Source organism: Pangasianodon hypophthalmus, chromosome 15 (assembly GCF_027358585.1).
Source record: "Pangasianodon hypophthalmus isolate fPanHyp1 chromosome 15, fPanHyp1.pri, whole genome shotgun sequence".
In the NCBI taxonomy this organism is placed as follows: domain Eukaryota; kingdom Metazoa; phylum Chordata; class Actinopteri; order Siluriformes; family Pangasiidae; genus Pangasianodon; species Pangasianodon hypophthalmus.
This window is the reverse complement of record NC_069724.1, coordinates 13,729,420-13,757,374: the sequence shown is the minus strand read 5'-3', so window position 1 is coordinate 13,757,374 and position 27,955 is coordinate 13,729,420. Positions and strand designations below refer to the sequence as shown.

General features: G+C 37.7%; 1 protein-coding gene across 1 annotated transcript in view; it reads right to left on the bottom strand.

Moving 5' to 3' along the window:
• map4k6 (mitogen-activated protein kinase kinase kinase kinase 6) overlaps nt 1-27,553 on the bottom strand; it is a 30,896-nt gene extending 3,343 nt beyond the window's left edge. Inside the window, exons 1-27 of the mRNA XM_026941206.3 lie at nt 26,866-27,553; nt 22,820-22,877; nt 22,027-22,117; nt 21,862-21,926; nt 21,333-21,388; nt 20,381-20,428; nt 20,172-20,214; nt 19,989-20,061; nt 18,645-18,776; nt 15,732-15,794; nt 15,564-15,645; nt 14,523-14,633; nt 14,184-14,262; nt 13,056-13,117; nt 12,835-12,881; nt 10,844-10,882; nt 9,810-9,843; nt 9,420-9,726; nt 6,511-6,626; nt 6,255-6,296; nt 6,035-6,119; nt 5,853-5,932; nt 2,194-2,254; nt 1,973-2,096; nt 1,766-1,824; nt 1,568-1,671; nt 179-356 (exon numbers count right to left, since the gene is read on the bottom strand). Coding sequence (XP_026797007.3) covers nt 179-356; nt 1,568-1,671; nt 1,766-1,824; nt 1,973-2,096; nt 2,194-2,254; nt 5,853-5,932; nt 6,035-6,119; nt 6,255-6,296; nt 6,511-6,626; nt 9,420-9,726; nt 9,810-9,843; nt 10,844-10,882; nt 12,835-12,881; nt 13,056-13,117; nt 14,184-14,262; nt 14,523-14,633; nt 15,564-15,645; nt 15,732-15,794; nt 18,645-18,776; nt 19,989-20,061; nt 20,172-20,214; nt 20,381-20,428; nt 21,333-21,388; nt 21,862-21,926; nt 22,027-22,117; nt 22,820-22,877; nt 26,866-26,958 — 2,332 coding nt within the window. The 5' untranslated portion in view covers nt 26,959-27,553. The remainder of the gene's footprint in view (nt 1-178; nt 357-1,567; nt 1,672-1,765; nt 1,825-1,972; nt 2,097-2,193; nt 2,255-5,852; nt 5,933-6,034; nt 6,120-6,254; nt 6,297-6,510; nt 6,627-9,419; nt 9,727-9,809; nt 9,844-10,843; nt 10,883-12,834; nt 12,882-13,055; nt 13,118-14,183; nt 14,263-14,522; nt 14,634-15,563; nt 15,646-15,731; nt 15,795-18,644; nt 18,777-19,988; nt 20,062-20,171; nt 20,215-20,380; nt 20,429-21,332; nt 21,389-21,861; nt 21,927-22,026; nt 22,118-22,819; nt 22,878-26,865) is intronic.
• Nucleotides 27,554-27,955: the final 402 nt, after the last annotated feature.

Genomic DNA, 27,955 nt, shown 5'->3' with positions numbered 1-27,955 from the left:
ATCCCATCTCCACAACATTGTAATTAGTAGGATAACTTTACTGGAAACACTCTAAACTGTCCTGTGGAGCAAATAACTCTATCGTTTTATACATATCAAGAAGGTGATTACATTTTATTGTCATGTGTGTGTGTGTGTGTGTGTGTGTGTGTGTGTGTGTGTGTGTGTGTGTGTGTACCTGGGTGTCCTCTAGGTGAATCATCAAGAGGGATGATGTTGAATTGTAGATGATCCATGGCCTCTCCAGAGTTGTGATTTCTGTAGTGCACCCCCACACACACTTGTGGAAGTTCCTCACTCTCCTGCACCAGAAGCTCAAAGATTGGCAAGGACTCAGGCAGATTCAGAGGTATGTGCTGAAGAAGAGAGAGAAGTAGAGAGATAAGAAATAAAAAAGGCATTGTGTTGTCCTTACAGTTACAACAAGGCTATTTTAGGGAATAAATAAAGTGTAAAGCACACACTATATGATATCTCAAGCTGCAGGAGCTCACACTGTACTACACATACTGTGGGAAATTACTGTAGATGACCTACTGTAGATGAGACTGAATGTGAAGACACTACTACAGATAACCTGAGACTGAATTTCAGAACAGTCTTGAGGAAACCGGTAAATGACATTTTTTTTCCTCTCAGTTTGGTCATCTGACATTTCCCAATCACAACCTCTTATTATAGTCACGTTAAGAATAAAACACGACAGGGTGTGCTGTTATAGGGAAATAATCAATGATGGACTGGTGTGATGAGAAGTGATTTATTGTTGCCACCATGATGTTGATTATTTTCATATAACAGCACATCATGAAGTGGTTTATTCCTCTTATTCCACAGCAATTTGCAAACATTAATTTTTTTAAATCAGTTAAAGAACACTACATTTATTTTTGTCCATGAGACAGTTCCTGTTATAACTTACATTATAGCTTGAAAAGTTAATAAGACAAAAACCCAGAAACTGGAAAAGTGCAAAGTCCTATCATGAAGACTCACCAGTGTTGGAAAACCTACTGGCTTTTTACAACGCTCTGACACTACTAGACACTCCTTCCGTAAATGTTAACTAAACTTCTACTAAAAGAAGGCTTCACCACATCAATGATCATATTTTTTTCTTTGTTAAATTAAATTTTCTAAATCAATTTATCATTAGTCATCATCCATTGTACAAGCCCTTGTGAATGAGTTGTTACTATAGAAACAATAACGTATTAGAACATGCACATTAATATAAACCACTATCAGAGCTGCCGTTATAGAAAATTCATTAATACCTAATTCAAGAATTCAACAGCACAGTTGTGTAATAAAAATTAATTCACACCCTCTGACCTATCAGAATTGAGAGTGCTGTGGAATAATATATATAAGCAAGGCAGTAATCCATTATGGAATATTTTGGTGCTTTATCAGTCATTATGGGATGCCAAAGATGGAATTTCTTTGTTGCAAAAATTACATGGCATATTATAAGCATACTCATCTTCATGAATGTGGGCTTTCATCCATCCATCCATCCATCCATCCATTCATTCATATTTGCCGTTTCATCATTCACGCTTACTTTGAGTTGCATGAACTTCTGCATTGGCTCATACCACAGGAGAAGAACCAGACCGCTTGGCACTGCGGCACACAAGAATACGCTGTCCGTATAGGGGTTCCGTACTGAGGCAGAGAAAAAAGAATATCAAAACAATATATGAGAGACAAGGGTTATGTGTCAACAGTTGTTTCAACAAATTACAGTGTTGTTCTTTACCTACACTACACCTTCTACAGCCCTTAGTGTCCGGGATCTTCACAGACATGGCATACTTCCTGCAGAAACAAGAATATATAATATAAGAACATAGACTTTAGCATGGGTAAACAAATAATCCTAACCTTGGTTAACAAGCATCAACTGCTGAGAGACTTATGGCAGTTAATAAAAATGAATATGCTTTATGCCTATAGTGCTGCAGACCTTGAGCTGATTCTCGTACTCAGGCGGTGGGCGTTGATTGACAGGTGACCTTGGCGCCGTTGCATGTTTTCACGGTGCTCAAAGAGTGCAGACAGACTGTGGGAGGTCAGCTGTGAGGACTTTCCTGTGGACCACAGAAGATATACACAGACTCCAGATTTACATGTTTCGATGGGGTACAGTACAAAAATGCTAATGGATTCAGTATAGTTTGAACATACCTGAGACAGACATTAGCACATTGTTCATGATATATAGCCAGCTACATCTCTGTGGGAGCAACTGGCAAATAAAATTAAAAAAATAAATGTTATCAAGTATAAAAGGATAATCATTTCAATCTGACTGATGATAGAGGAGTGAGTCAGAATTTACCAGATATTACCACTGCTGCAAAGGCAATATATAGTCAGGTACTATTTAATTTATGATTAAGTTAGTTTGACCATTTAGTTTTGGTCCATTAAAAAGGGAGGCATATAATTTCTAAGTGCTATAATTTCTACACTGCTCACCTGATTGTGATGTAAATACCCTCAAATTAAAGCTGAAAGTCTGCACATTTTTATTTATTTATAAATATTTAATTTAAACTCCAATATACTATGGTAGACAGCTGAAATAAAAACAACTTTGTCAATGTCCAAATATTTATGGACCTGACTGTATTAAACATGGTGTTTAAAGCCACTATTTAAATTCCACTTCAAATGTAATTTAAGGCAAAATTTGCAGAAAAGAATTTAGAAAAGAATAAATAAAAATATTCACATGAAATTCAGGACATGCAGTTATAGAAAAATAATCATCTTTGTTTTCAGTCTAATATGATATCACTTCTATAATAACAGTTAATTACATAATCACATAATCTAGGTATAATGATCCACATTGTGTTTTATTCTTTATCATGTATAGTGCCAACACATGTTCATAATCTACATGTTGCAATGGTGTAAAAAAGTATTCGCTCCTTCCTGATTTCTTCTATTTTTTGCATATTTTTCACAGCTAATTGTTTCAGATCTTCAAACAAAAATCAATATAAGACAAAGACAACCTGAGTTAACTCAAAATACAGTTTTTAAATGATCATTTCATTTATTAAAGGAAAATGTTATCCAACATGGCCTGTATGAAAAAGTAATAGCCCTCTTAGTTACTCAATCAACGAATTAACCAAATTTAATTTAAAATTGGGTTCAATTAGGCTTGATTACTCACAGCCCTGTTGAATCTAAACATCACTTAGACAGAACCTTGAATAGGTTTCCAGCAATATGAAGTAGGCTAAAAGGTCTGGACAAGCAGCACACTATGCCACAATCAAAAGAAATTCCAGAAGTGATGAGAAAAATGGTTACTGAAATATATCAGTCTGCAAAGGGTTGCAAAGCCATTTCTAAGGCTCTGGGATGAAAGTAGACCATTTTGGAAGACATGGGTCCCATTACATCTGGTGTAAAGCTAACACAACATTCCACAATAAGAACATTATACCAACAGTTAAACATGGTGGTGGTCATGTGATGGTGTGGGGATGCTTTGCTACTTCAGGGCCTGAGTGACTTGCAATAATAGACGAAAGCATGAATTCTGCTCTCTATCAGAAAACTGTAAAGGAGAATGTCCAGTCATCAGTCTGTGATCTGAAGTGCAAGTGCAATTGAGTTATGCAGCAAGACTACGATCAAGAGCAGGTCCACCTCTGAATGGCTCAAAAGAAACAAAATTAAGGTTTTGTAGTGGCCTAGTCAAAGTCCTGAATTGAACCCCATTGAGATGCTGTTGCAAAACCTTAAATGGACAGTTCATGCTCAAAACACCCTTCAATGTGGCTGAATTGTGCAAAGAAGAGTGGGCCAAAATGCCTCCACAGTGATGTGAAAGACTGATCTGCAGTTATTGGAAGTGTTTTTTTGCAGTTGTTGTTGCTAAAGTTGGCACAACCAGTTATTAGACTCGTGGGGCAATTACTTTTTCACATGGGTGGTATACACTCACTTTATTAGGAACACTCTACTAATACTGAGTAGAGCAAGATTATGGTAAGATTATGGTTCATGTTGACATCACATGTACCTGCAGATTTTTCAGATGCACTTTCATGCTGCGCATCTCTTGCTCTACCACATCCCAAATGTGTTCTATTGGATTCAGATCCAGTGACTGGGAAGGCCACTGAAGAACACTGAATTCATTGTCATGTTCACGAAACCAGTTTGAGACAAATTTTGCTTTGTGACATGGAGCATTATCATGCTGGAAGTAGCCATAAGAAGATGGGTAAATTGTGGAGATGAAGGGATGCGCATGGTCAGCAACAATAATAAAATAGGCTGCTGCATTCCAGCAATGATTGCTTGGTATTAACCGGCCCAAAGTGTGCCAAGAAAACATTCCCCACACCATTACACCACCTCCACCAGTCAGGACTGTTGACACAAGGCAGTTCAGGTCCATGGATTCATGCTGCTGGCACCAAATTCTGACCCTACCATCTGTGTGCCTCAGCAGAAACTGAGGTTCATTAGACCAGGCTACATTTTTCCAGTCTTCAACTGTCCAGTTTTGGTGAGCCTGTGCCCACTGCAGCCTCAACTTTCTGTTCTAGGCTGAGAGACGTGGAACCCGATGTGGTCTTCTGCTGCTGTAGCCCATATAGTGCATTCAGAAAGTATTCAGACCCCTTCACTTTTTTCATTTTGTTATGTTGTTAGACAGGTGTGTGCCTTTCCAAATCATGTCAAATCAATTGAATTTGCCACAGGTGGACTCCAATCAAAGTGTAGAATCATCTCAAAGATGATACAGAGAAACGGGATGCACCTGAGCTAAATTTAAAGTGTCATAGCAAAGGTTCTGAATACTTTTGTCAACGTGATATTTCAGTTTTTTCTTTTTAATAAATTTGCAAAATTATCACAAATCTGGTTTTTGCTTTGTCATTATGAGGTATGAAGTATAGACTGATGTGAAAAAAATAATTTAAAGCATTTTAGCATAAGGCTGCAACATAAGAAAATGTGAAAAAAATGAAGGGGTCTGAATATTTTCTGAATGCACTGTATGTCTTAAGGTTCAACGTGTTGTGCATTCTGAGATGCTTTTCTGCTCAACACAATTGTACAGAGTGGTTATCTGAGTTACTGTAGCCTTTCTGTCAACTTGACCCATTCTGGCCATTCTCCGTTGACCTCTCTCATCAACAAGGCATTTCCATCCACCGAACTGCCACTCACTAAATGTTTTTTCTTTATTGCACCATTCTGAGTAAACTCTAGAGACTGTTGTGCATGAAATTCCCAGGAGATCAGCAGTTATAAAAATACTCAAACCAGCCTGTCTGGCACCAACAGTCATGTCATGGTCAAAATCACTGAGATCACGTTTTTTCCACTTTCTAATGGTTGATGTGAACATTAGCTGAAGCTGCTTGCTTGTATCTGCATGATTTTATGCATTGCACTGCTGCCACATGATTGGCTGATTAGATAATTGCATGAATGGGTAGGTGTACAGGTGTTCCTCATAAAGTGTTTGGTAAGTGTATAGGTGTTGCATAATTTTTCTCCTTCAGTAAATGAAGTGATCGTTTAAAAACAGTGTTGTGTCTTTACTCGGGTTGTCTTTGTTGTATAATAAATTTTGTTTGAGGATCTGAAAACATGTATTGTGATAAATCTGCAAAAATAGAGGAAATCGGGGGGGGGGATTTTACAGAATTAAACTTTTTTTTTCTTCTAAATTTATAAAGACCTACAAACACCCTTATCAAAGTTTATAGTCAGTGATTCAGATTAAGATAGATAAATTAGCTTAAGATAGCTGTTTTGAAATTTAAAGGAGAAATGTGTCAATTCTAGGCACATGATGGTACCTTCTCCATAGTGTCCTCATGGAGCTCATTGAGGTTGAGAGTGTAAATGCCCTCCTCTGCACCCAGGATTAGATGTTGATCTGTTGGGTAAGAGGTCAAACATATTACATTTTATAACCATCCATGGAGAGAAACCTTTAGAAGCAAATAGTAGCAGTTAGTAGAATGAAAATGAGCTGTACCTCTGGTCTTTGGTAAAACCCAAGTACCAGCACAGTGAATCTTCAATGGACAGCCATTAAATACTTTGGAGAAACAGGCCCCCATCTGGAACACACAATAAATTCTGATGTTCAACACATTTATGATGCACAGATATGACTATATTACCTGAAGTCGAAAAGTATGTTAAATGACACATTTTCTTTAAAGAACCAGTATTTGATAGCACATGCAACTTACATGCACTTGAGGTGTAGGTGGCAGTCCATGAATATCATCTTTCTAAAAAGGAAAGACACTCATTTTTAGAAAGAAGAGAAAAAATAGGCTCAGGTTTTTGACTCTTTGTTTTTTTTTTCTTTTACTCAGGGCTTGGCCCATAGATTGCTTCTTTTATTTGCACTAATGAACACGAGTGATACTGCCAACGAGACAAATCCCAAACAAATATGAGGATAGTTTCCATGTTAAAATAGCTAGTAAAAGGTTTGCTCACAGAGTCTTCTGTTTTTCTTCTAAGCGTGCTCCATTCAGGTGAGAGTGGCTGCCGGGGAAGAGAGTGACCTCTGTTCCCTCCTGGCTCAATAGAAATGGGGCTTCCAGTTATTAAATCTATCAAAACACAAGCATATCTATGTTAAAATTAAACATCATCTTTTAAAGATGTACACACAGGAGTCTTTCAGTAGATACTTTTATGTTCTTAATTTGTAAATCCATATGTGATTTGTTAATATATATTATAGCCTTTATATATAAATGTATAGCCTTTTTTTGTTTTGAGTTCAAATTCTCAAAATGCTTTACATATACAAAGGGGTCCAAAAGTCTGAGAAAATCTGGGATTGTTTTCATTTAAAATTAGAAATATACAGGTTTGAGAATACTGAAATACTTAAAACAATGAAAGTAAATGTTCAATTTATTGAATATTTAATATTCAAGATTCTGCACTATTTCTGGGTCTCTATTTAAATGTAGGCAAATTTGCTATATTGACCATGTTAACTTCTTTAACCAAAAGATCAGATGTTCTTCATGCCTAATTTCTACTACTGAAGCATTTATTCTGACGACACTGATGGATTTGATCTAAAATGGATCATATGTTTTTTGCACAAACTTGTGGAGTCCATCCCAACTCGAGTGCACACCGTCATTAAAGCAAAAAGGGGACAGACCAAAAAAAAAAGAAACTCTGAAATTCATGTAAATATTTCAGAGATTCTACTTTTCACCCAAGTAGTTGTCAATAATATAATTTGTAATGAAAATTGTTGCATTAAATTAGCAAAGAATGCAAAATAGAAGTATTTTCACAAGACTTTTGGATCCCACTGTATACAAACCCCAGGAGGGGAGGGAAAAAAACATTCCATGCCATAATACAGATTGTCCACTCATCCAATAGAAGAAATTGTCTCTGTTCTAACAACAAAAAATATTAGAAGTACTTTTTAAAAAAAAAATTATTAATAATAATAATAATAATAATTACATTTTAATAATAATTTTCTCTCTTAAATGTAATTGTCACTCTTGGGGAAAACAATTCTATATTTTTCATTTGTTCTTCATTCCTAGGAAATTGTGTTTAAACCTATCCTATTTCCCTGCAGTATAAATATGAGATTAGACACATTTAAACGCCCTTTCATCCATTAACATGGGAAAAGCCAAAGAACTTTCAAAATAAACAAAATATACAAGCAGTTAAAAATAAACACGATTAGGGCCAAAAAGGTTTCACATCGGTCACAACTGGAATTTTGTTCAGAAAACACAGAGAGAGAGAGAGAGAGAGAGAGAGAGAGAGCGAGGGGATGGTTAAAAAAAAGAGCCCAAAGATCACCATTTTAGAATTGCACAGTTTAGTTGATTTTTGTGATCAACTAGTCTCAAAATCAACTGTTAAACAACTGTTAAGCCCCTACTAAGAGCATCTCACAAAGTACAGTGCCTGAACGTCACCAAGCATCATTAGAACTACAAGTGGCATAATGTGTTGTGGTCAGATGAGAGCAAAATCAAATTTGGGTCATGCACACCATCAGCATGTTTGGTGAAAAAAGAGGGAAGTCCACATGCACTGACCTAAGATTATAAAGGAGCTTAAAGTGTTCTGTGGCCAAGTCCTGAACTGCTCATTCATGCAATTATCCAGTTAGCCAGTCATGTGGCAGCAGTGCAGTGCATAACGTCATGCAGATACAGGTCAAGCACTTCAGTTAATGTTTACTGTAGAATGGCCAGACTGGTTCGAGCTGACAAGAAGGCTGCACTAACTCAAATAAGCACTCTTTACAACCATGGCTGGCAGAAAAGGCATTTCAGAACACACATGTTGAATGGGTTATAACAGCAGAAGACCATATCGGGTTCCACTCCTGTCAGCCAAGAACAGGAATCTAAGGCTACAGTGGGCACAGATTGGAAAAATGTCACCTAGTCTTTTTTGCAATCTTCAACTGCCCGGTTTCAGTTGTCTGCAAGTAGCAGAACCAGCAACATTAAAAACCTATAGTTCAAAAGACCTAAACTGGAACTGTAAATACCAAATGCCATATGATAAATAGAAGCACCACCTCCAACATGCCCATGTGCACATGGGTATCAAGTTGGGGTAGACTAATGGTTTAGACTCATGGGGTAGACTTAAAACATTACAATCATATGTTTTCTGCGAACACGAAGATTATAGTCCCTCAACAATTACATAAAATATAATATATACAAAGATAATCTTTGCAGTCAGAGATTGATTTTTAGTAAACCCAACAAATTAGAGGCCAAAACATTTCCAATTACAGGGCAAAGTATTGCCCTGGTTTGTTACACTTGTTTGATTAGGAAAAGGATTCTGTTGGTAGACATCCACAACAGAGATATCAGCAGAAATGTAATCATGATAATACTCTCATTATATGCACTTTTGCAATCATAAAGGTTACACTTAAATCAAATACTGGATAAATACTGGGTATTATACATACCCTAATCCTGTCTCTACTAGTCTTAGCAAATAACAAACTTCCATTCAGGCATCTAGATACACAGGAGGCATCTAAGGCAATGTAGCCCACACAAGGATGTAGCCCATATTTGTTGTAAACTACAGGTCTCTGCTGAAACAGATTGTCAGTTTGAATAGGTGTGCCTGAAAACAAAGTAGAGACTATCCAGTGCACTCTTAAGACACCACAATAAGCAGTTTACCAATGATGTACCTTATCACCCATGGAGTATATACACATACTGCACTGCATTGCTTAGTTCGGTAATAATTATACATCAACATAGTGCAAGTCTATTTAAATAAAGACTTGAAAGTTATGCATTAAATTGTTTGCCACATTGAATTACTTTGTGCATCTCCATATGTTTGTTTTATGTGTTGCATTTTACCATCGGTTGGAGACATGCAGAGGGAACCCAGACTGGTGGAATCGTTTAACAATGAGGAGTCACTGATGAGGGAGATGTTTGTGAGGAGGGAAAGGTCAGAGGCGGTTGAGCCAACCAGCAACGCTGACTCATTAACAAGGGAGGGGTTAGCATCTGTGTGGGGTGTTGATCCAATGAGAGGGGAAGAACTTGGAGAGGGGGTGGAGGCGGTTTTATCCTGATTTGCAGGGGAATGAATTTTAGCTGCCTGTGGTTGTGGGACCACCCTCTTCACTGTGCCGTATTTGTCGTCTTCCGTTGGTGAGTCCTGCGTAACAGAAACACAATAACTAAACATTGTCCCTTTGAAACAGGACTGCAAATAACACATCAGCTTACAGTGTCACTTACCTCAGCCGAGGGCGCTCTCTTCATAGTTAAGCTCCTGAAAAAAGACACAGGTGGGCTGTCATTTATTGTGAATCTTTTGAATACTGATGGCAACTGAATCACTTTGTAAGCACCATATCCCATGTGTTTTAGAATGTGTGCAGAGGTTTTGCAAATACGATTTCAAATTTAAAGCTGCTGAATGTAAATTTTGGAATTTCACCCTCTCTGGTAGAAAAATGCTATTGCATGGAATGTACTTGAGAAGGAACGTTGCATAATGTGTATTGTGTTGTGCCCTTCTTCAGAATGCAGATTAATGCAAGCCACATTCTACACACTAAATAGGATGGCTAATCAGCAATGAAACTATGGGAGTACTGACATGCTATTTAGTAGCAGTATGAGGTTTGGGACCTAAGATAAACCGGTCGTTGTAATTATCTTCTGCTTTTATCTTCGTTTCCACAGTATTACTGAAGTGTTACAGGAAGAAAAGCTTTATCATGCACACCAATGTGACTGTCAGTTACTGGGTACTCAGTGATTGAGCAAACTGTCTCTCCGTTAACAAGGGTTTGTCTTTTAGTTAACACGCTAAGATAGGCCCGCTAGCGTGCTATCATTGGCAGTTTTGTGCTTAATTGTGACGCTGCAGTGCTGTTTGAGAATCAGTGATCTGATTGGCAATGCTGCTGTAAATGTAACTGTGTTCATTCTGTGAAATCACAATGCTGCACAGAGCCCACAGTTGTTAGCTAGCTGACTAGCTAGCTAGAAAAAACAAAAGGCCTTGCTGAAGGTGAAAAACTACGCCGTTATAATGGGTCAGCTTGCTGCTCGCACAGGCCTTCAGAGAAAGCCTACGGGGCTTTGTGCGTCTCTGAGGACAATGCTGACTAACTTAGTGTGAATTACTATTCACATCATCTTTTTGAGTATTTTTTTAGACTGGATCCTACACACTGTAGCTGTAATATTAACTAAAATATAAATGACCTCAGGCTGAATATACCATATGTGGTCCATTTTCCATTTGGAGAAGTTATTCTCACCTCTCAAGCAAAGCTTCCTCAACACACTCCAGTAAACCTCTGCAATAAACCACAAAAGAAACAGAATTCACAAGACATTCCATAAGACCTTATACCATCAGCTCCATAATTATTGACACACTTGGTAAATCTTTTGGTTTTATTAGCTTAATAGCACCTATAATTTAAGTAAAGTTATTCTCAGGAAAAAACAAACATGTCACAATTATTGGCACCCCTGCATTTAGTACTTTGTGCAACCTCTCTTTGCCAACATACAATAGCAGTAGTGTGTTCTCCTATAATGCTTGATGAGATTGGAGAGTACAAAGCAAAGAATGTGAAACCACTACTCAGTAGAGAATCTCTCCAGTTCCTCCACAGTCCTACATTCTCTCTTGTGAACTTGTGCTGGGGGCGGCCCCACATGGACGGCCTGAAGATCATTGGGATTGCTGGGGATGGTGCCACCTGGGGGCCATGGAGATGGTTTGGGGATCTCATATGGGCAGCTATACTGTGATGGCTTGGGACTGCGATTGCTGCGGTGGCTTTGGGGCTGCGGTTGCCACGAGCGGCTTTGTACTCAGGACTCCATCAGTGGACAGTGGAATGTTTTAACAAACCAGACTTCTTGTGAAAACTGTGATGAATTAACTGGTTGCACAATTGCACTGTTTGTCCACATAATACACAGTTATAGAAGGGAATTATTTATAATTGCATTATCCGTTAGCACCCCGATGGGGACGGGTTCCCTTGTGAGTCTGGTTCCTCTCAAGGTTTTTCACGTCATCTCAGGGAGATGACATGTTTGTCAGGAGTTTTCCTTGCCACCGTCACCTCTGGCTTGCTCATTAGGGATAAATTCACATATTTACAATTTTCTTTCACAATTTACAAATTTTTGTAAAGCTGCTTTGTGACATTGTCCATTGCTAAAAGTGCTATACAAATAAAATTGAATTGAATTGAGCTCACCTCTCAAGCGCACCTCTCAAGCTCACCTCTCAAGCTCACCTCTCAAGCTCACCTCTCAGGTTTTCAATGAGGTTTAGGTCAGGGAACTGGGATGACCATGTCAAAAACTTGATTCTGTGGTCTTCTGTGTGGATATGGACGTATGTTTTGGATGAATGTCAGCCATTTAAAATCCCCTGCTACTTCATGGAGTCCATGAGGCCACACATCATCACAGATCCTCCACCATACTACAGTGCGGATTAGGTTATTTTCTATATAACCATGTTGTTGTTTTTTTTTTCAAACACCAAACCCACCTTAAGAATGTTTTGCAAAAAGACTATTTTTGTTTCATCTGGCCATAGACCCTAGTTCCCATCAAAGGTCCAGTAGCATCTACCAAACTGCAGGCACTTACATGATTAGATGAAAGAAAGGGCTTTCTGCTTGCACACCTTCCAAATAGTTTGTTGTCCTGGAGGTGGCATCTAATTGTAGATTTGGAGACTGAATGGCCACAAAATGTCCTCTGTAAATCTCCATACATGGTCCTTGGACAAATTTTTGCTTTTCTAAACAATTTCTCTTCCAGGCAGGTTTGGTTGTTTTAAATTTCTTAATTATTGCCCTAACAGTGCATGTGGACATTTTCAGGCATGTAACTATTTTTTATAGATATTGCATCAACCATGAGGGTCAACACACATTTGTCTCATTTCTCATGACTAAGGGAATGTGGCCTCTGTCTCACCTCACATTTATACCACAGTGAAACAGGAAATGAATTACACCTCAATTACACCTTAAGATATGAAAATGAAAACAATAAAATAAAAAATGGGAACTGAATGCTTCAAACATATTTTGACCATAAGAATTTCTAAGGGTGCCAGTAATTGTGACATATGTGGTTTTGTTTAAAAATATATATTTTTTAACTTTTTTAAATTTTCTTAGAACAAATATACTTCAGTTAATGGTTAGATTTCTCTCATATCAGTGTAAGATTAGGTTAATTATGTTAATAATTATGTTAATAATTAACTTACGGAGATTCCTCCTCATCTCCAATAGAGCTCCACTCATCACAGGATCCCTAGTGAAGATTTCAATAAAATAATGTATTACTGTAACCATTAGTATTAAATTGTGTAAAATTTAATTTTACATTAGTAAAACTGTGATAAAAGATTAAAAGATTACATAAAGAGTTAGAGGGACAGGGGCGTTTGGAGGATGCAACTAAGACAGTCTGGGTTGCCGTTCTTACCAGTGAATCAGGGCAAGAGTCTGTGTCCTTCTGCATGGATGGTCCAAACTTTTCAGGGCCAACTGGAGGCAGAAATGAATCATATGCATGTAAGTGTTGCATGTGTTGTCTTTCAGTTCACACTTCCTAAGAGCTACCAGTACATACTACTTCCCATTTCACTTACTCTTTCTCACTAAAGAACTGTTTGATTCCAATAAACCAAAACTAACATATATGTTTGGATTACATCCCTCTAATGCACATCAGGCTGAATAAGCAGGAATATAACAGCTTTAACATATAATAGTGTTTTTTTGTCTTATTAACTACAAGAGGGAGAAAAAAAGACAGACTGAATGTGAATATGAATATATATATTCATATTACTGTGTACAATATTTACTAGTAGAAATTCTATTTTGAGATGATAAACCTGCCCTTGAGAATGTTTGAGCTTACGGACTTGTTGTCTTGGTAACAAGTCTGACAACAGCCTTGAAGAACAGATCCAACAAATCCAAGGTCATGTTAAAACTTCAACAATCCAATACTGCTAACTCAGTAATCCATGTAAGAAAAAAGGGCTTCAGCTCTACAATAAATACATGTTTAGCATTATCAGTCTAGCTTTAGTTTGTTGCACTGTGGGTAAATGGTTGTTTATTACTCAAACCATGACCTCACAGTTGCAATATATTGAAAATTAATTTCAATATATTTTACTTTTAACAATGATATTCAAAACTTCTTGCACTATTTAAACTTCAGTAAATAATAGATGTCTAGCTTGCAGTCTATTGAATAATACTCTTTAAGATTAATAACTGAATGATAAACCAGGACATTTAGGGGTTAATTATACTCGGGGAATATAACATTAGTTAATGAAGCTGTCATTGCAATAAAACGTATTCTGTTGCAGACCAGCAGTATTTTGATCTGCCTCTTGTACAGCTTAAACCCAAGAAACAATTTAAGATTAGACACTGGCTCTTGAACCAGCACTTGCACTTTGTTGATGGACGAACGGTTAACAGATATTTTTTAAACAATGTGCAATGCCATATATCCAGTAAAAGTACCGTTTGAACTACATTTGATGTATGGATGAAATACCTCATGTGTTTGAGATAATTATACACTTACACTGCTCTTCAGAAACTCTTTTTCTGACAGGCAGGTGTTTCCCTAAAGATGTAATCTTATCAGGAAAAACACTGCATGTCTGTTGAAACACACAGACACACACACACAAGCACAAAAGCCAGCTTACTGAGTGATTCAAAGCACACACAACTCAGAGACATAATTCAGTATGTCCAAAGACCTCAGTCTGCCTCGGAGACCTGAGTCTGAGCTTTTGGCTCAGCTTATGCTATTTCATTTTTGACAGTTTGTACATAATAATACATAGAAGGTTGTTTCTCAGTAATGTCATTATTGTCAATTTCATTAAAGATAGTCTTAATTTAAGATAAAACACACCTCAAGATCACTGTCATCCATAGACTGAGAGTGCTGAAGATCAGGGTTGTTGGCAGTGTCCAGTAACTCTATGACCAAATTACGTGTCAACAGTTGGGTAATAAAAGCATGCTAGAGAGAGAGAGAGAGAGAGAGAGAGAGAGAGAGAGAGAGAGAGAGAGGTAGACAGAGGACAGAATATATACATTTATATAAGTTATATAAACATAAATTTTTCAAGAATAGTGAGATTCAATACTAAGATCAATAATAGCTTGACCAGTTCAAGGACATCTTAATTCATACTAAGCGTATAAGTTACACAGTCAAACCTTTGTAAAGCCATTTTTAAAAGATGGGTTTTTGATCAGGATGTTCTCTGCTCTTCTGTAGGTCACCTAACAGTTAGTAGGTCAAAAGTCTGAAGTGGCTATGATATGAGTTTTCATATTCTCACAATTGCTGATACTCTGATGTTCACTTCAGTATCAGGAAGCCTTGTAAAAAAGGTACTGTGCTTGTTTCAGTATACATGATTCATTTATATTGTTTGAAATAAAGTCAATGGGAATATCTTAACTCATTGTGAAAAGCTGTAGTAAAGGGGACCATAGAAGAACGCTTGCGGTTTCACACCTTTAGACATCGATTATCATCACGTCAACCTCCTGATGCCACAGGTGTGAATTTCAAAAATAGTATACTGTAATTGCACTGCTACACAATGCAGTGGAGGCAGTATATCAGACTGGTGAATGGGTGATACGTCACAGTTAAAGATTGATCAGCATTAACTGATATTAGGGGTTTTTTTTGTATCACACTACTTTCACGATTGGTGAAAACGCGGTCAGTGTCAGAGTGCTTACACAACTTTGCTAGTGGCTTCTCTGAAAACAGAATTGCAAAGGCAATAAAAGGTATAATAATAAGTGATACACTATACAGCCCTATTTCCCACCCTTTCATAGAACCAATGCAGCCTCTCAGACTATATTTGATTAAAATCTGTATTTTCAGATTTGAATTCAGATCGCAGTGTGTTGAGATACGATATTGTACCTGCAGCAGTTTCTCAGCTGTTGGCCTCTTCCGAGGACTTTTGGTAAGTGCCATCTTGACAAAATAGTGGAATTCTCGGGACCTATAATACAAATGCAAAATCATAGACATTTCGTAAAAATATGTGAACGGGACTGAGAAAACTAGCCCATGATTCTGCAGATTTACCATTTGGTCTTGTCCTTCAGTTTGGGTGGCTGGAAGCTGCTTTTGGACATCAGCATTAAAGCTCTGGGAAAAAATAATTCAACAGCATAATTTTTCACATGACTAGAGGTGAAACAATAAGAAATAAATCACTATGTGATTATGGTACAACCCAATACCAAACTTTAAAATAGAATGGTATTAAATTAATAATATACATTATACTGCCATATATTGAGACCAGCTGAGCTTGATCAATGGCTTGAATGAAGAAATGGATTTTTCATGTTTTCTTTGATTTTTTTCTTTTTTTTTTCTTCTGATGTAGTTAGTTTTTGTAACTTTATGGTGTAGTTTTTGTGTTTTTGTGGTGTATTTCTATATTATATTTTCTGGAACTGAGCTCCATAACTAGGCGTTCCTCTTGATCAAACTCAGCTGGTCTCAATCTTCAATTATGTGTCTATTAAAGGGATGAACTGTTGTTTGTTAGGTGAGCACTGAAGAAAGCTATGGCCTGAAACGTTTGCTCACTGGTCTGTTTTAACTCACTGATCTTACGTGTTTTTCACTACGCAAGTTTAAAATAATAAATATATATTTTGATAGACCTTTGTGGTCTGGTTTTCATTCAGTGTGTGTTTAAATGCATTAAATGTAGTAAAATGTAATGTTTTGGAAAATAATATTTGGAATAATATAATACCTGGGTTTACTGCTGGTCTGTTTAGAAGAGCCCAACATTTTTTACTTGAACTCTTACTTTGTGCTTTTTGCAGTGCATATTCATATTGGAGGATTTGGATACTGGATGTGACATCACTGACTTTAACAACCACTGTTTATCCATTGCACTAAAAGTAAAAGTTCAATACCAGCAACTGAAACACCTAATTAACATACACATGTCCTGATTCATACTGGTCAAACTGTAAAGTGTCCTGGCTCTTTCAGTAATTTTGATGAATACCAGAACCTAAATAATACCTGAATCCTAAATCACTACATTACAATACACATTATCAACTGGTTGATAACCATTAGAAGCAAGACACTTATGTAGCTTAGCAAAAGGAAGAATAAAAAAAAAAAATTATAGCACTTACCTTTTTTTACAGCAAAAACTTATACAGATAACTGAAAAACCTGAATTCCAATCGCAATATCTAATACTAAAATTTCAGTCACAGTAGTAAGAACTATCAGAAGGCTGTAACAGTGATACTTTGTTAAAATATGAATTAGTTGCTGATGTCTTTTTTTTTTTGTCAACTGATTTTCCTTCCATGCTTACAGGTAAAGCATCCATTCCAATTTCTCTTTTATAAATCAAAACACCACTATGTAGATACAAATATCCTGTTGGGGGGGTGGTCTACGAGTGGTGATGTAAGCAGATTGTGACCTGTTACAGTTATGCATCTTTTCATGTGAGCTAAACAGAACCGTTTTTAAAAATCAGCAGTGGTAAAATAAATGTTTTTTTTTTCTTACACAGAAAACGTCTTTCCAATGATATTATTTTTAGAATGGCATGCAGAAGGAATCTGTGTTTCTTTACACTGAGGAATAAACAGGACTGTGAGTGGACAGTGAGTCCAGTCAGTGATCGTGACCTTCTGGACCATCTGATCACTTCTCAGAACAGTTCACGTCATCAGGTAGCTGCACTCCAGCAAGTCACTGCACATGCGTATCTCTGATGAAACGAGACCACATAGAGAGCGCGAAGAACCTATGAGTACAGCGATGAGGATGAAAAGAGCATGTAGTGCGGCCATTGCTGCAAGTTCAATTCTGTAGCACTTTTTCTGTGGCCAGATGGATATCCTCTTACACATTAACACAGCCAGCTAACGCTTAGAGGTATTTTTCTTCTGTTTTACACAGAGTGAATAAAACAATGTGGTATAAAAGTGCTCCACCTAATGAAGTGCTGGTTGTTTGTGGATGTAAACTCCAAATGAAAATACTGAAATTGACCATCATGTTAAGATTAGTTTTAATTATATAATTAAACACGACAATTGACCAATGTGGCTGATCTCCTAAAAGGTATTATATGTATGGCCATGTGAAAATAAACATTTACATTAAACCTATTCTCAGACTGCTGCCCTAATACAACACAGCATAATAAAGCAATATCAAGTGTTTCCACAGAATCGGATCTCCACTTAACCAGGGAGTCACAACTCATCGTCTTATATAGATATCTGTGATGACTGTAAAGTTACTTTGGCATTACAATGGCAATCAAGAAATTCTCCTTAAGAAGTACAGTACCATGTGCAATTGTACCCGTATAAAGTTCAAAATACTTGAAAATGTTATTTCAAGTATAAATGATTATATTTTGGTTTTCTTTTTTTCTGCAAGACTATGAATCTCTGAGAAGAAACACTGCATGGCTGAGCCTGATAGAGCGGGGTTAAGCTTCAGGTCATGCCCATCTTGAAGTGGTGCATAACAAGACATAAGTAATTCACAGTCCTGTAGAATTACGAGGTTTTGGGCAGTAAATTCCTGGTTATCACTGTAATTTAGGAGAGTACCCTGTGGTTTACTGGTCTCTTTTCATCCAGTGTCTTCTTTTAAATAGAGTCAGCCTTGCAGCTTGTTCTTATATTTACTCACAAATGTTCAAGTTCTATCACATGAGAATCTGCATGCCAGTTGAGAGGTCTTGATTTATATCCCTCATTAACTTGTTATCAGAAAAATGTAATGGCTCTTCTTACTCTGTAACACCAGAACCTACTCAGATGTCATGCTTACAAAAAGGAAACGATGGTAAAGACCTATTTGGGTACATATTTTGCTGTGTGAGATACAGCATCTCCTTTAGGACAATAAATTTAATCAACTGAATAAATATTTAGATGTTAATGTAAGTGTGTGTGTGTGTGTGTGTGTGTGTATACATGTCCTCACCTCATTGGGTGTAGATCAAACATTGGTGGCTGCAGTTCTGCTAGTTCTATGGCTGTTACACCCACTGCCCAGATGTCACACAGCTGGTTATAGCCACCTTTCCTCTCTACAGCGGCCACCTCAGGAGCCATCCTGACACATATGAAAGGGCCAAAAGGAAAGAGAAAGAGAATTTTCAAGCTCATGAAACTAGTAACTGAATAATCTCTTCTCTTTATTAGCAAAACTGAGGTTTGTATGCGTGGATGTTTGAGCAGGATTAGTTCTTTGTTGCTTTGACGCTGTATTTTGAGAGGATTTTGAGAAGAAATACAAACATAAGAGTAGCAGGCTGGCCAGGATCTTTTACTTTACTCTGCTGCTTTTCATACAGAAGCTGTGTACAACAAGCTTCTGGTAGAATGATTATAACTCTTATTTAATGTTTAGAAACATTTCAGTGTGTGCTTTCTGATCATTCTGATAAGAATCTGTCAGTGTGGTTTGTACCCTGGTGTACGTAATTAGGAGTTACAGGCAGAGGCTTAAATATTTTCTTCAAAATCTTTCTCAAGGATCTTGCTTAATCTTTGAAGTCTAGTAATCTTTCATAATTTATCTTATGGCTTGTCTGTTAACGTCACTGAAATAGAAAAAGCTGTGTTTTCAGATCAGAACACAAATATTTTATAACATATTACTGCTCTGTCATTCTCCAACACGTCCAACCCCAGCTCACTGCTCACGCATTATCACGTCCTCCACTGCCAGCTATTTCTCTTCCCATTTATATGCTCAATTACTGCACGTGTCTCTTCTCAGCTGAGTGCAGAGGAATTAGTCACCCTCTTTCACTTGACCTGCTCTGCTGTTCTTGATGAGACTTAAAATCCAGCAGGAATGCAGAAAAGCAAAGCAGAAATTCAAAAAAGATCAGCTACATATATCCTTCAATATCTTCAAAAACTCCCTTGCTGCTTATCAGCAGGCTGTGAAGACACCACGTACCAGGTATTTTTCAGACCTCATCTCTGCTAACTGCAATAGCCCAACTTTTTAACTACAACACAATTAGTGCTGTACTAAACGCCCCAGTTATCACAGTCTCAGTGTTTTTCCTGAATTCTGTGAAGAGTTCAAGAATTCTTTCTTGAGCAAGATTGAAACCATCAGATCTCACATTACACCATCTAATCCTGAACCTTCAGTAAACATGGGGTGCACTACAATTCTCTGGATATCTGTACCTCTGAAAATGTTCAGAGGTACAGACTTCCTTAACCTTAAAAGACACACAATACAAAGAAAAACGAAAAATGTAAGTTTTGGTGTTTCCCAAGATTTTGAGTAGCAACTACTACTCACCAGTATGGGGTCCCAATAAAAGACTTTCTCTTCACAACCGATGCATTTATCTCTGCTGCTACTCCAAAATCCGCTGAGGGAGGAAATGGAATAAAGAGGAATAAAATTAAAGGAGTGTATAGCTTTGTTTGTGAGGGTGTGAGGCAGCTTGTGTGTGAGAGACAAGCGGAAGGCCTGACTGACCTAGTTTGACATCTCCTCTCTCGGTCAGAAGAATGTTGGCTCCCTGTAGAGCACAAAATAAAACAATGAGTGCACACAGGCCACTAGATTCTTACTCATTCCCAAGCACACACACACACACACACACACTTTGTTGCACACTTTGAACATTTTGTTGATGTGACACAGCACAAGTGGCATGACTGTTGGAATAAAATGACTGGTCTTACTTTTATATCTCTGTGCATTTTTCCCATCATATGTAAATAATGTAGTCCCTGTAAAAGAGAAAATGGTATCATTAACACGTTTACCATATCACACTATAAAGCATTATGATCTTTTGAGAAGGCAGTGCTTAAGGATTAATCTTTACTCTAATGCTGTGTTTAATCTCACATAATCACATATTCACATAATCACAAGTGCTAGTACTTTTAGTACAAATTACTGCTGACCCTAATCCCAATGCAAATCCAGCCCTTGCAACTTCATTCAATTTAACATCCTATAATCAAACCCCCATTATAACTATCCTACTTTCAGACTATGGTAAGACTAATACGCTATATGGCTAAAAGTCTGTGGACACTTGATTATCACCCCCATATGTGCTTTCTGAACATCCCCCTCCGAAGTTGGGTCCCCCATTGTTGTTTTAATAACCTCCACTCTTCTGGGAAGGATTTCCACTAGATTTTGGAGCATAGCTGTGGGGATTTGCCCATTCAGCCACAAGAGCATTAGTGAGGTCAGGCACTGATGTCGGGTGAGGAGGCCAGGGTCGCAATCAGAGTTCCCTATTCATCCCAAAGGTGTTTAATCGGGTTGAGGTCAGGGCTCTGTGCAGGCCACTAGAGTCCTTTCACACCAACCTTGGCAAACCCTGTCTTCATGGAGCTCACTTTGCGCACAGGGGCACTGTCATGCTGGAACAGGTTTGGGACCCTTAGCTCCAGTAAAGGGAACTCTTAAAGCTACACCATACAAAGGGATTCTAGACAACTGTGTGTTTTCAACTTCTGCATCAGTTTGAGGAAGACCCACATATGGATGTGATGGTCAGGTGTCCGCAAACTTTTGTCCATATAGTGTATATAATTACATATAGATTGTTATTAATGTAAATAATTTAATAATGTGCTCAAAGTTTTACAATTTTGACATTAAACTCATCCTCACCTGTAGTGTTTCTCTGCATACATATGCTATCTGTCTCTCTTTCAGGGGTCCAGTCACTGTAAGAACACCAGTCACCTCATTTACAGACTTATTTAGGGATTTAGAGAAATCAGCATCCTAAATTAGTGAATGTTTGCAAAATGAAATGTATTTTACATTCATTATTATTCAAGAAGTCACAAGACCACAAATACTCAGAAACTACAGTACTACAAATGCAAACTATAGTCAGTTATTGCATTTTTGGAAACTACAGAAAAAATGCATTATGCTTGTGAAACTGGTCAACCATCCTAGATTTCCCTATACAGTGCAGCCGACAAACAGAAACTTCTAAAAGGTCACCACAGCAGGAAGGCTGGTATTTAGTGCAATGGAGCCTCCCATCCTGCCAATTCCTCTCTGTCATAATCAGTTTAAGTTAGGATCTGAGATTCTGAATTTTAAAACTATATACAATAACCTTAAAAGCACCACCGATGTGGAGGTAAATGTCAGCAATACATTTGTAAGTCCTGTTAAACATTACCATGGTAGATGTCTTGCAGTGACCCTCCTCCACAGAACTCCATGCAGATCCACAATTTGTTGTTTCTGTTCAATTTGGAAGTTTGAGTCTCAGCGTCACTACCATCTATATCCAGTTCAATAAATATAATCCAAAAGTATTTGAATGTCTGTCTGAGAGACAAACCTGAGGTAGCTGCCAAAATAGGCCACAATGTTTTTGTGCATGCAGTCCTTCATCATGGTGATCTCCTGCTGAATGCTTGAAATGTCATCTCCTGAAACACAGACAGTCTTAATTCCGTATATTCTGTATTCTGAATAATAAAAATGGTATGTTTGAAAATAATGTTATGTTTGACGGCCTGTAAACACTGTGACAGTACAGTGACTTGAGCTGAGGGAGACACACTAATATGCGTGGTACAGTAACAAACATTTCTTTGATTAACTGGGACAAAATGACATTTAAATGCATACTGCTACAAGCTCTTAATAAACATACTGTTTGTTAAATTGTAAATGAACAATCATTTGATTTGAAACTATTTTTAAAAAACTATTACTCATAATTTCTCCTACAGGTTGGGTATATATATTATATAACGTTCTCCCTCTGCTGCATTTTAGCACCATCAGTCCAGTGGTGCATGGATATGCATGTCAGATGTACAGAAATGTCTGTCACTGCTACTTTTTTTCGACTGGCAGCACTATTGGGCACCAAACAAGGTGCTTGATTTTGCCAAGTGACAATAAAAACACCTGACTGACTCATCTGATGGAGCTCCTAAAAAAAGTTTGGGTGATCTGGTGGGGAATAGCCTATGAACTAAGAAAACTTCAGTCCATTTCAATGAAACAGCATCTGACCTCCTCAGATAATCAGTTTTGTGCAGGTATGCTCTTGATGCACTTAATAGTAAGAAAAACCATAAATTGTGTGGACAATTTTAACTTCTCAGGTGCTTATGACCTACCAGCATCCAGTTTGACTACTTTGATGGCTGAGATGATCGATGTCTTAATGTTACGTGCCTAGACAGAGATTGGCAAACAAAAAGTAGGAGAAGTATTAAAACATTGCAAATATATTTCAGACATACTACAAGTCATGATCTACACTGGCTGCCAGTGTTCATGATATGCTGATAGCAAACATTAGCAATAGCTTCTTTAAAAAAGCCTTGAATGTCAACAGCTGTTCCATGTTCCTGTACTGTATGTGTACAGTGGATATAAAAGGTCTACACATCCCTGTTACAATTGCAGGTTTTTGTGATGTAAAAAATGAAACCAAGATAAACCCTGTCAGATCTTTTTCCACCTTTGATGTGATATAGCAAGCAACACATTTCTAGTGCAAAAAAATAAAATGGTTTTAGAAAAAAAAAGAAAAAAAACTTACCAAAAACTTGGTTGCATAAGTGTGCACACCCCTTAACTAATACTTTATTGAAGCATCTTTTGCTTGAAATACAGCACTCAGTTGTTATGGGTAATATAACATGTCTACCAACTTAGCACATCTTGATTTGGCAAATGTATTCTACTCTTTCTTGCAAAAATGCTCCAGATCTATCAAATTACAAGGGGGTCTCCTATGCACAGCTCTCTTCAAGTCCTTCCACAGGTTTTTGATACGATCAGATCTGGGATCCAAAGCACTGATCATCTTCTTCTGAAGCCATTCCTTTGTTGACTTGGATTTGTGCTTTGGGTTTTTATCAAACTGAGAGCAGATGCCTGCAGGTTTGAGCCAAAATTGATTGGTGTTTGGAGCTACACAGCCATGATTCCCTGTAGCTTGACTAGAGCCCTAGTCTCAGCTGAAGAGAAGCAGCTCCATAGCATGATGCTGCAACCACCATGCAATACCGTGGCTGTGGGGTTCTTTGGCTGTGGTGTTTTTTGGGTGGATTTATAAATAAATCTCTTCTATGACTCTGTACTACATGGTCAAATAGTGCAATTGGGTAACCAGAAAACTCATTACAGTTTTCACATGAAGTCTGTTTAGTTCACTGATGGAGACTTGAGCCAACATTGCATAACTGTTCATTTGAATTGTGGTACAAAGCCATCTTCATGGTTTTTAAGTGGTACCATCCAGAGTAATCTCAACGATCTTTAGGCTGTCCGTGTGGGGCCATCCTCAGCAGCTGCGAGTGATTTCCAAGTGATGAGAAATCCAACCAGAAGCAGGGCATCAGGATGGATCAGGCAGGTCCTGAGACTTCACACATTTGACCACGCACAGGTGATATTAGCAACACGTCAGATTTTGCGTATGCAGTGTGTATATATATGTGTGTGTGTGTGTGTGTGTGTGTGTGTGTGTGTGTGTGTGAGACAGACTGTTATGCCTAACATTCTATCTTGGTCTCATCAGATCAGACATGTCAAGAAAATCCTACAGAAACAGCCGATCTCTATTTGGGGTCAGAATTACTTCATTGATGGCTGTGTATGATGATTATGTTTGAACATGAGTTTGAATGTGATTGGTTAATTCTGTGCACAGTCACATGACCCATTATAAAAAGGTGTGCACACTTATGCAACCAGGTTACTGTAAGTTTCTTTTCCTTTTTTTGTATTTGGTTTTTATTATTTCGGTTTTCAATTGAATTTGTTGGTTGTTATATCACATTAAAGGTGGAAAAAATTCTGACATGATTTATCTTTCTTTCTTTTTTTTTAACATCATAAAACCTGCAATTTTAACAGGGGTGTGTAGATTGTGGACTTTTTATATCCACTGTATATGTACAATGTATATATTTGGATACTGTGTTCTCCTGGTGTAAGGTTTCTCTTTAGAATTGGTTGAAGCTAGTGGTGGGATATATAGCAAATACATCACAATACCTGGAAACATTTGCATGATAAAGGATTAAAGATTTTCTTTCTTGATTAAAGAATAAGCTATCATCATGCAGTTACCTTTATAAAAAAGTTATCTTTTTTTATAGTGGCAACGACTGTGGCATGTGCCAGCAGAACTGAGAGATCTGTTAAAGAGAAGTTCTACATAAAAAGGAAGTGTATGTTTGCTATCTTAATTTCAGCTCCCTGCATCTTACAGTAGCAACATGTTACTGTATTATAATGTAACCATGCCATGCTTTAGTCTTTTGACTGTAATGAGCCAAAGAAGAACCCAGGACACACAAATTATATTCCAAGCACACACCTTAGTATAACACAAGTAGAGCACATGCATGGTAGTCATCACATTACTAACCACATAAACCTATATCTTAGTAACATTGTTTAATACTCATTAGACATATCCTGAGAAGTAACTGGGATCAAAGAAGTAAATGTAAAAAAGCCCCAGTGTAACTACTCAAAAAAAAGAAGAGATATTCAAATTATTTGAAATTAGTTTAAATGTAAACAGCTCGTAGGCCTGTACAATCTGCTATTCTCCCTGCAAAACTGTTTGTTCCGAAGCTTTGTAAACTTCATGCACTATCAATATAAAGCCTATTTAGCTTATACTCTTCATCAGGAGGAAGGAGCTGCCTGCTTGTAACCATGGTGATACCAGCACCAATGAGGGATCAGCTGCCACAGGGAGGGTTACATCAGTAGACAAAAAAATAGCAGCACCACTGATTTCCTGTTTTCTTTCCTGTTCTACCCAATCACATCCTGTGACATCTTCTCCGTATGAAATTAAAACACATGGTTCAATACTGTCTGCATTACAAGCATTATAATGATGGTCAGACGGTCACGGTCATGGTCAATCGGTCATAACAAAATATTCTTGCAGGTTCGAGCTAACACATAGTTTTATGTGCAATGGAAAAATTAATGCAAGATTTAAAAAAAGAGATTGACTTTTACATAAGGTGAAATCATACATTGCCAAAGGCCTGTTTTATTTCTGTGGACAATATTTGACCTGACAATGACAGATCACACATTCTGTCAAGAAGAGCACATGTTGCTGTCAACTCTCCCTGACACCCCATTTAGTCACTAGTGTGCGGTTTTCCTGTTGCAGCTGACTTAATGTTTTACCAAATGCAGAAATGTTCACAGGGCGTTAGTGTCATATTTATGCCCAATGCACGTCTTTTTTTGAGGCAAGGCATATTTGAAAGTTCAATGTAAAGGAAGTTTACAGCCTTCTATATTACTTCAGACTAACATCTAGCAGTCTAATATCCACCCTTAAATCAGGTGAACCTCATGGAGCCATATGATGAAATCGGGGTTTCCTGTGGTCTAACAGTCAATAAGCAAAGCAGTTCGTCAAACGTTTTGCACATGAATTCTCCTGAATCAGTGTATCTTTCATTTTATTTTTCCAATATGTATCTTCCTAAAACTCCTAAGCCTTATTGAGTTTCTAAAATGGGTGTACTTCGAACCCTCTCTGATAAAATAAAATTCAACAGACGGCACCAGCAAAGAACCTTTAGACAAGAGAAGCGCTTTAAGATGAATACTGGGATAATAAGCCTGCAGTATGGAGGATTATGCACCTGTGTGTGTGTGTGTGTGTGCATATATATATATATATATATATATATATATATATATATATATATATATATATACACACACATACATACACACATGTATACATACACACATGTTTTATTATTTTTATTATTATTACTATTATTGTGTGTGTGAAGTATACAAAAGTGTGGCAGTTTTATCCAACTTTCTTTTTTTATAGAATAAACAGCTGATACACTAATGGTCCTGGAGTACATGAGATGTAGTAAACACTTAAACTAGCTCCAGATTTGTCTCAGTTAAGTGCTAACACTGCAAGTAACATCCCAAATGGTACAGCTCTTCTTATAAACAGTCTACCAGTGATGAATTCATCATTATCTAGCTTAATAAGGGTTCAGACAAAACTACACTGATCCAAAGCCGCATAGTGTAGCCCAGTAAACTAGTCAGGCTAGTGGTTTTGACCTGGTGAAGTCTGGAGCAGCTGTAGGTGAGACAGTGTGAGAGTGACAGCTCGCTAGCCCAGGCTCAGTGTGTGTACCTTGAAAACATCTCCGTAGGTGCCGCTCCCGATGCGGTGCAGCAGCTCGTAGTCGTCCAGCGGGTTGCTGTTCAAGACGCCGATAGCATCCATGGTGTGCAGTGTGTGTGCACTGCTAGTCTGCCATACATACACATACACATATACACACAGACACACATACACACATACACATACACACAGCGTTTCTGTTGTCGAGCTCTCGTCTGTACCAGTGTGTCACTCAGTGTGTCGCCACTTCCTCGTTAGCATCAACTCTGCTGCAGCTGTACTCAAAATGGCTCCGCTAGCTCTATTCCGCTATTTTAGCGTGGTGTCCATGAATTACATTATAACCCGAAACCTTAAAGAAAACGTCCTGGTTGTTGAGAAAATAAGCAGACTGAGAGCTATGACACAGCCTGCACTTCTCTCCCTGCAGCCTCCATAGCAGTGTGCTGGTGAAGCTACATGGCAACAGCGTCATGCACTAGAGCTGAAAAGAAAACAACCAGCTTCTTAACTGTCTTCATTTTCAAGTCGGACTGATGTGGTCTGAAGTGTACTTTCACCCATGTAAATAAGGTTCCACACTGCATATATAATGTGTTTCAGCGCGTAGAGGGCAGTGTTTAACACTATAAACGACTTCTGTAACGATATTTAAGGTTCTTGGAAAACATCTGTTCAGACTTGGCAGCGTGTGATTATGTGGCCTGCAGTGCCACCTGCAGGAGATTCACAGTAAATACCCCTGCAATAGAAACCATTCCAGAAACTCTAATGGTTTCCACTACAAATACCTTTACAAACCATCAGCTAACCATTAAAACCATTACCATTACCATTACTGGTCCTTAATGGTATCCACTAGACATAACATACACCAATAGAAGGCAAGACATTACCAGTAGAGACCCACAGGGACCATTAGAGTTTCCATAAAAAACAATACAATTCCCATTACAACCATTAAAACCATTACAAATTCTATGAGGGTTTCTATTGTTTAGTTTTTTTTTCAGCAGGGAAGCTGTTGTAAATAAAAGTACATGCATTTGTCTAATAAAAAGACACTTTATCATCATACCTTGATGCATGCAGCACCTCT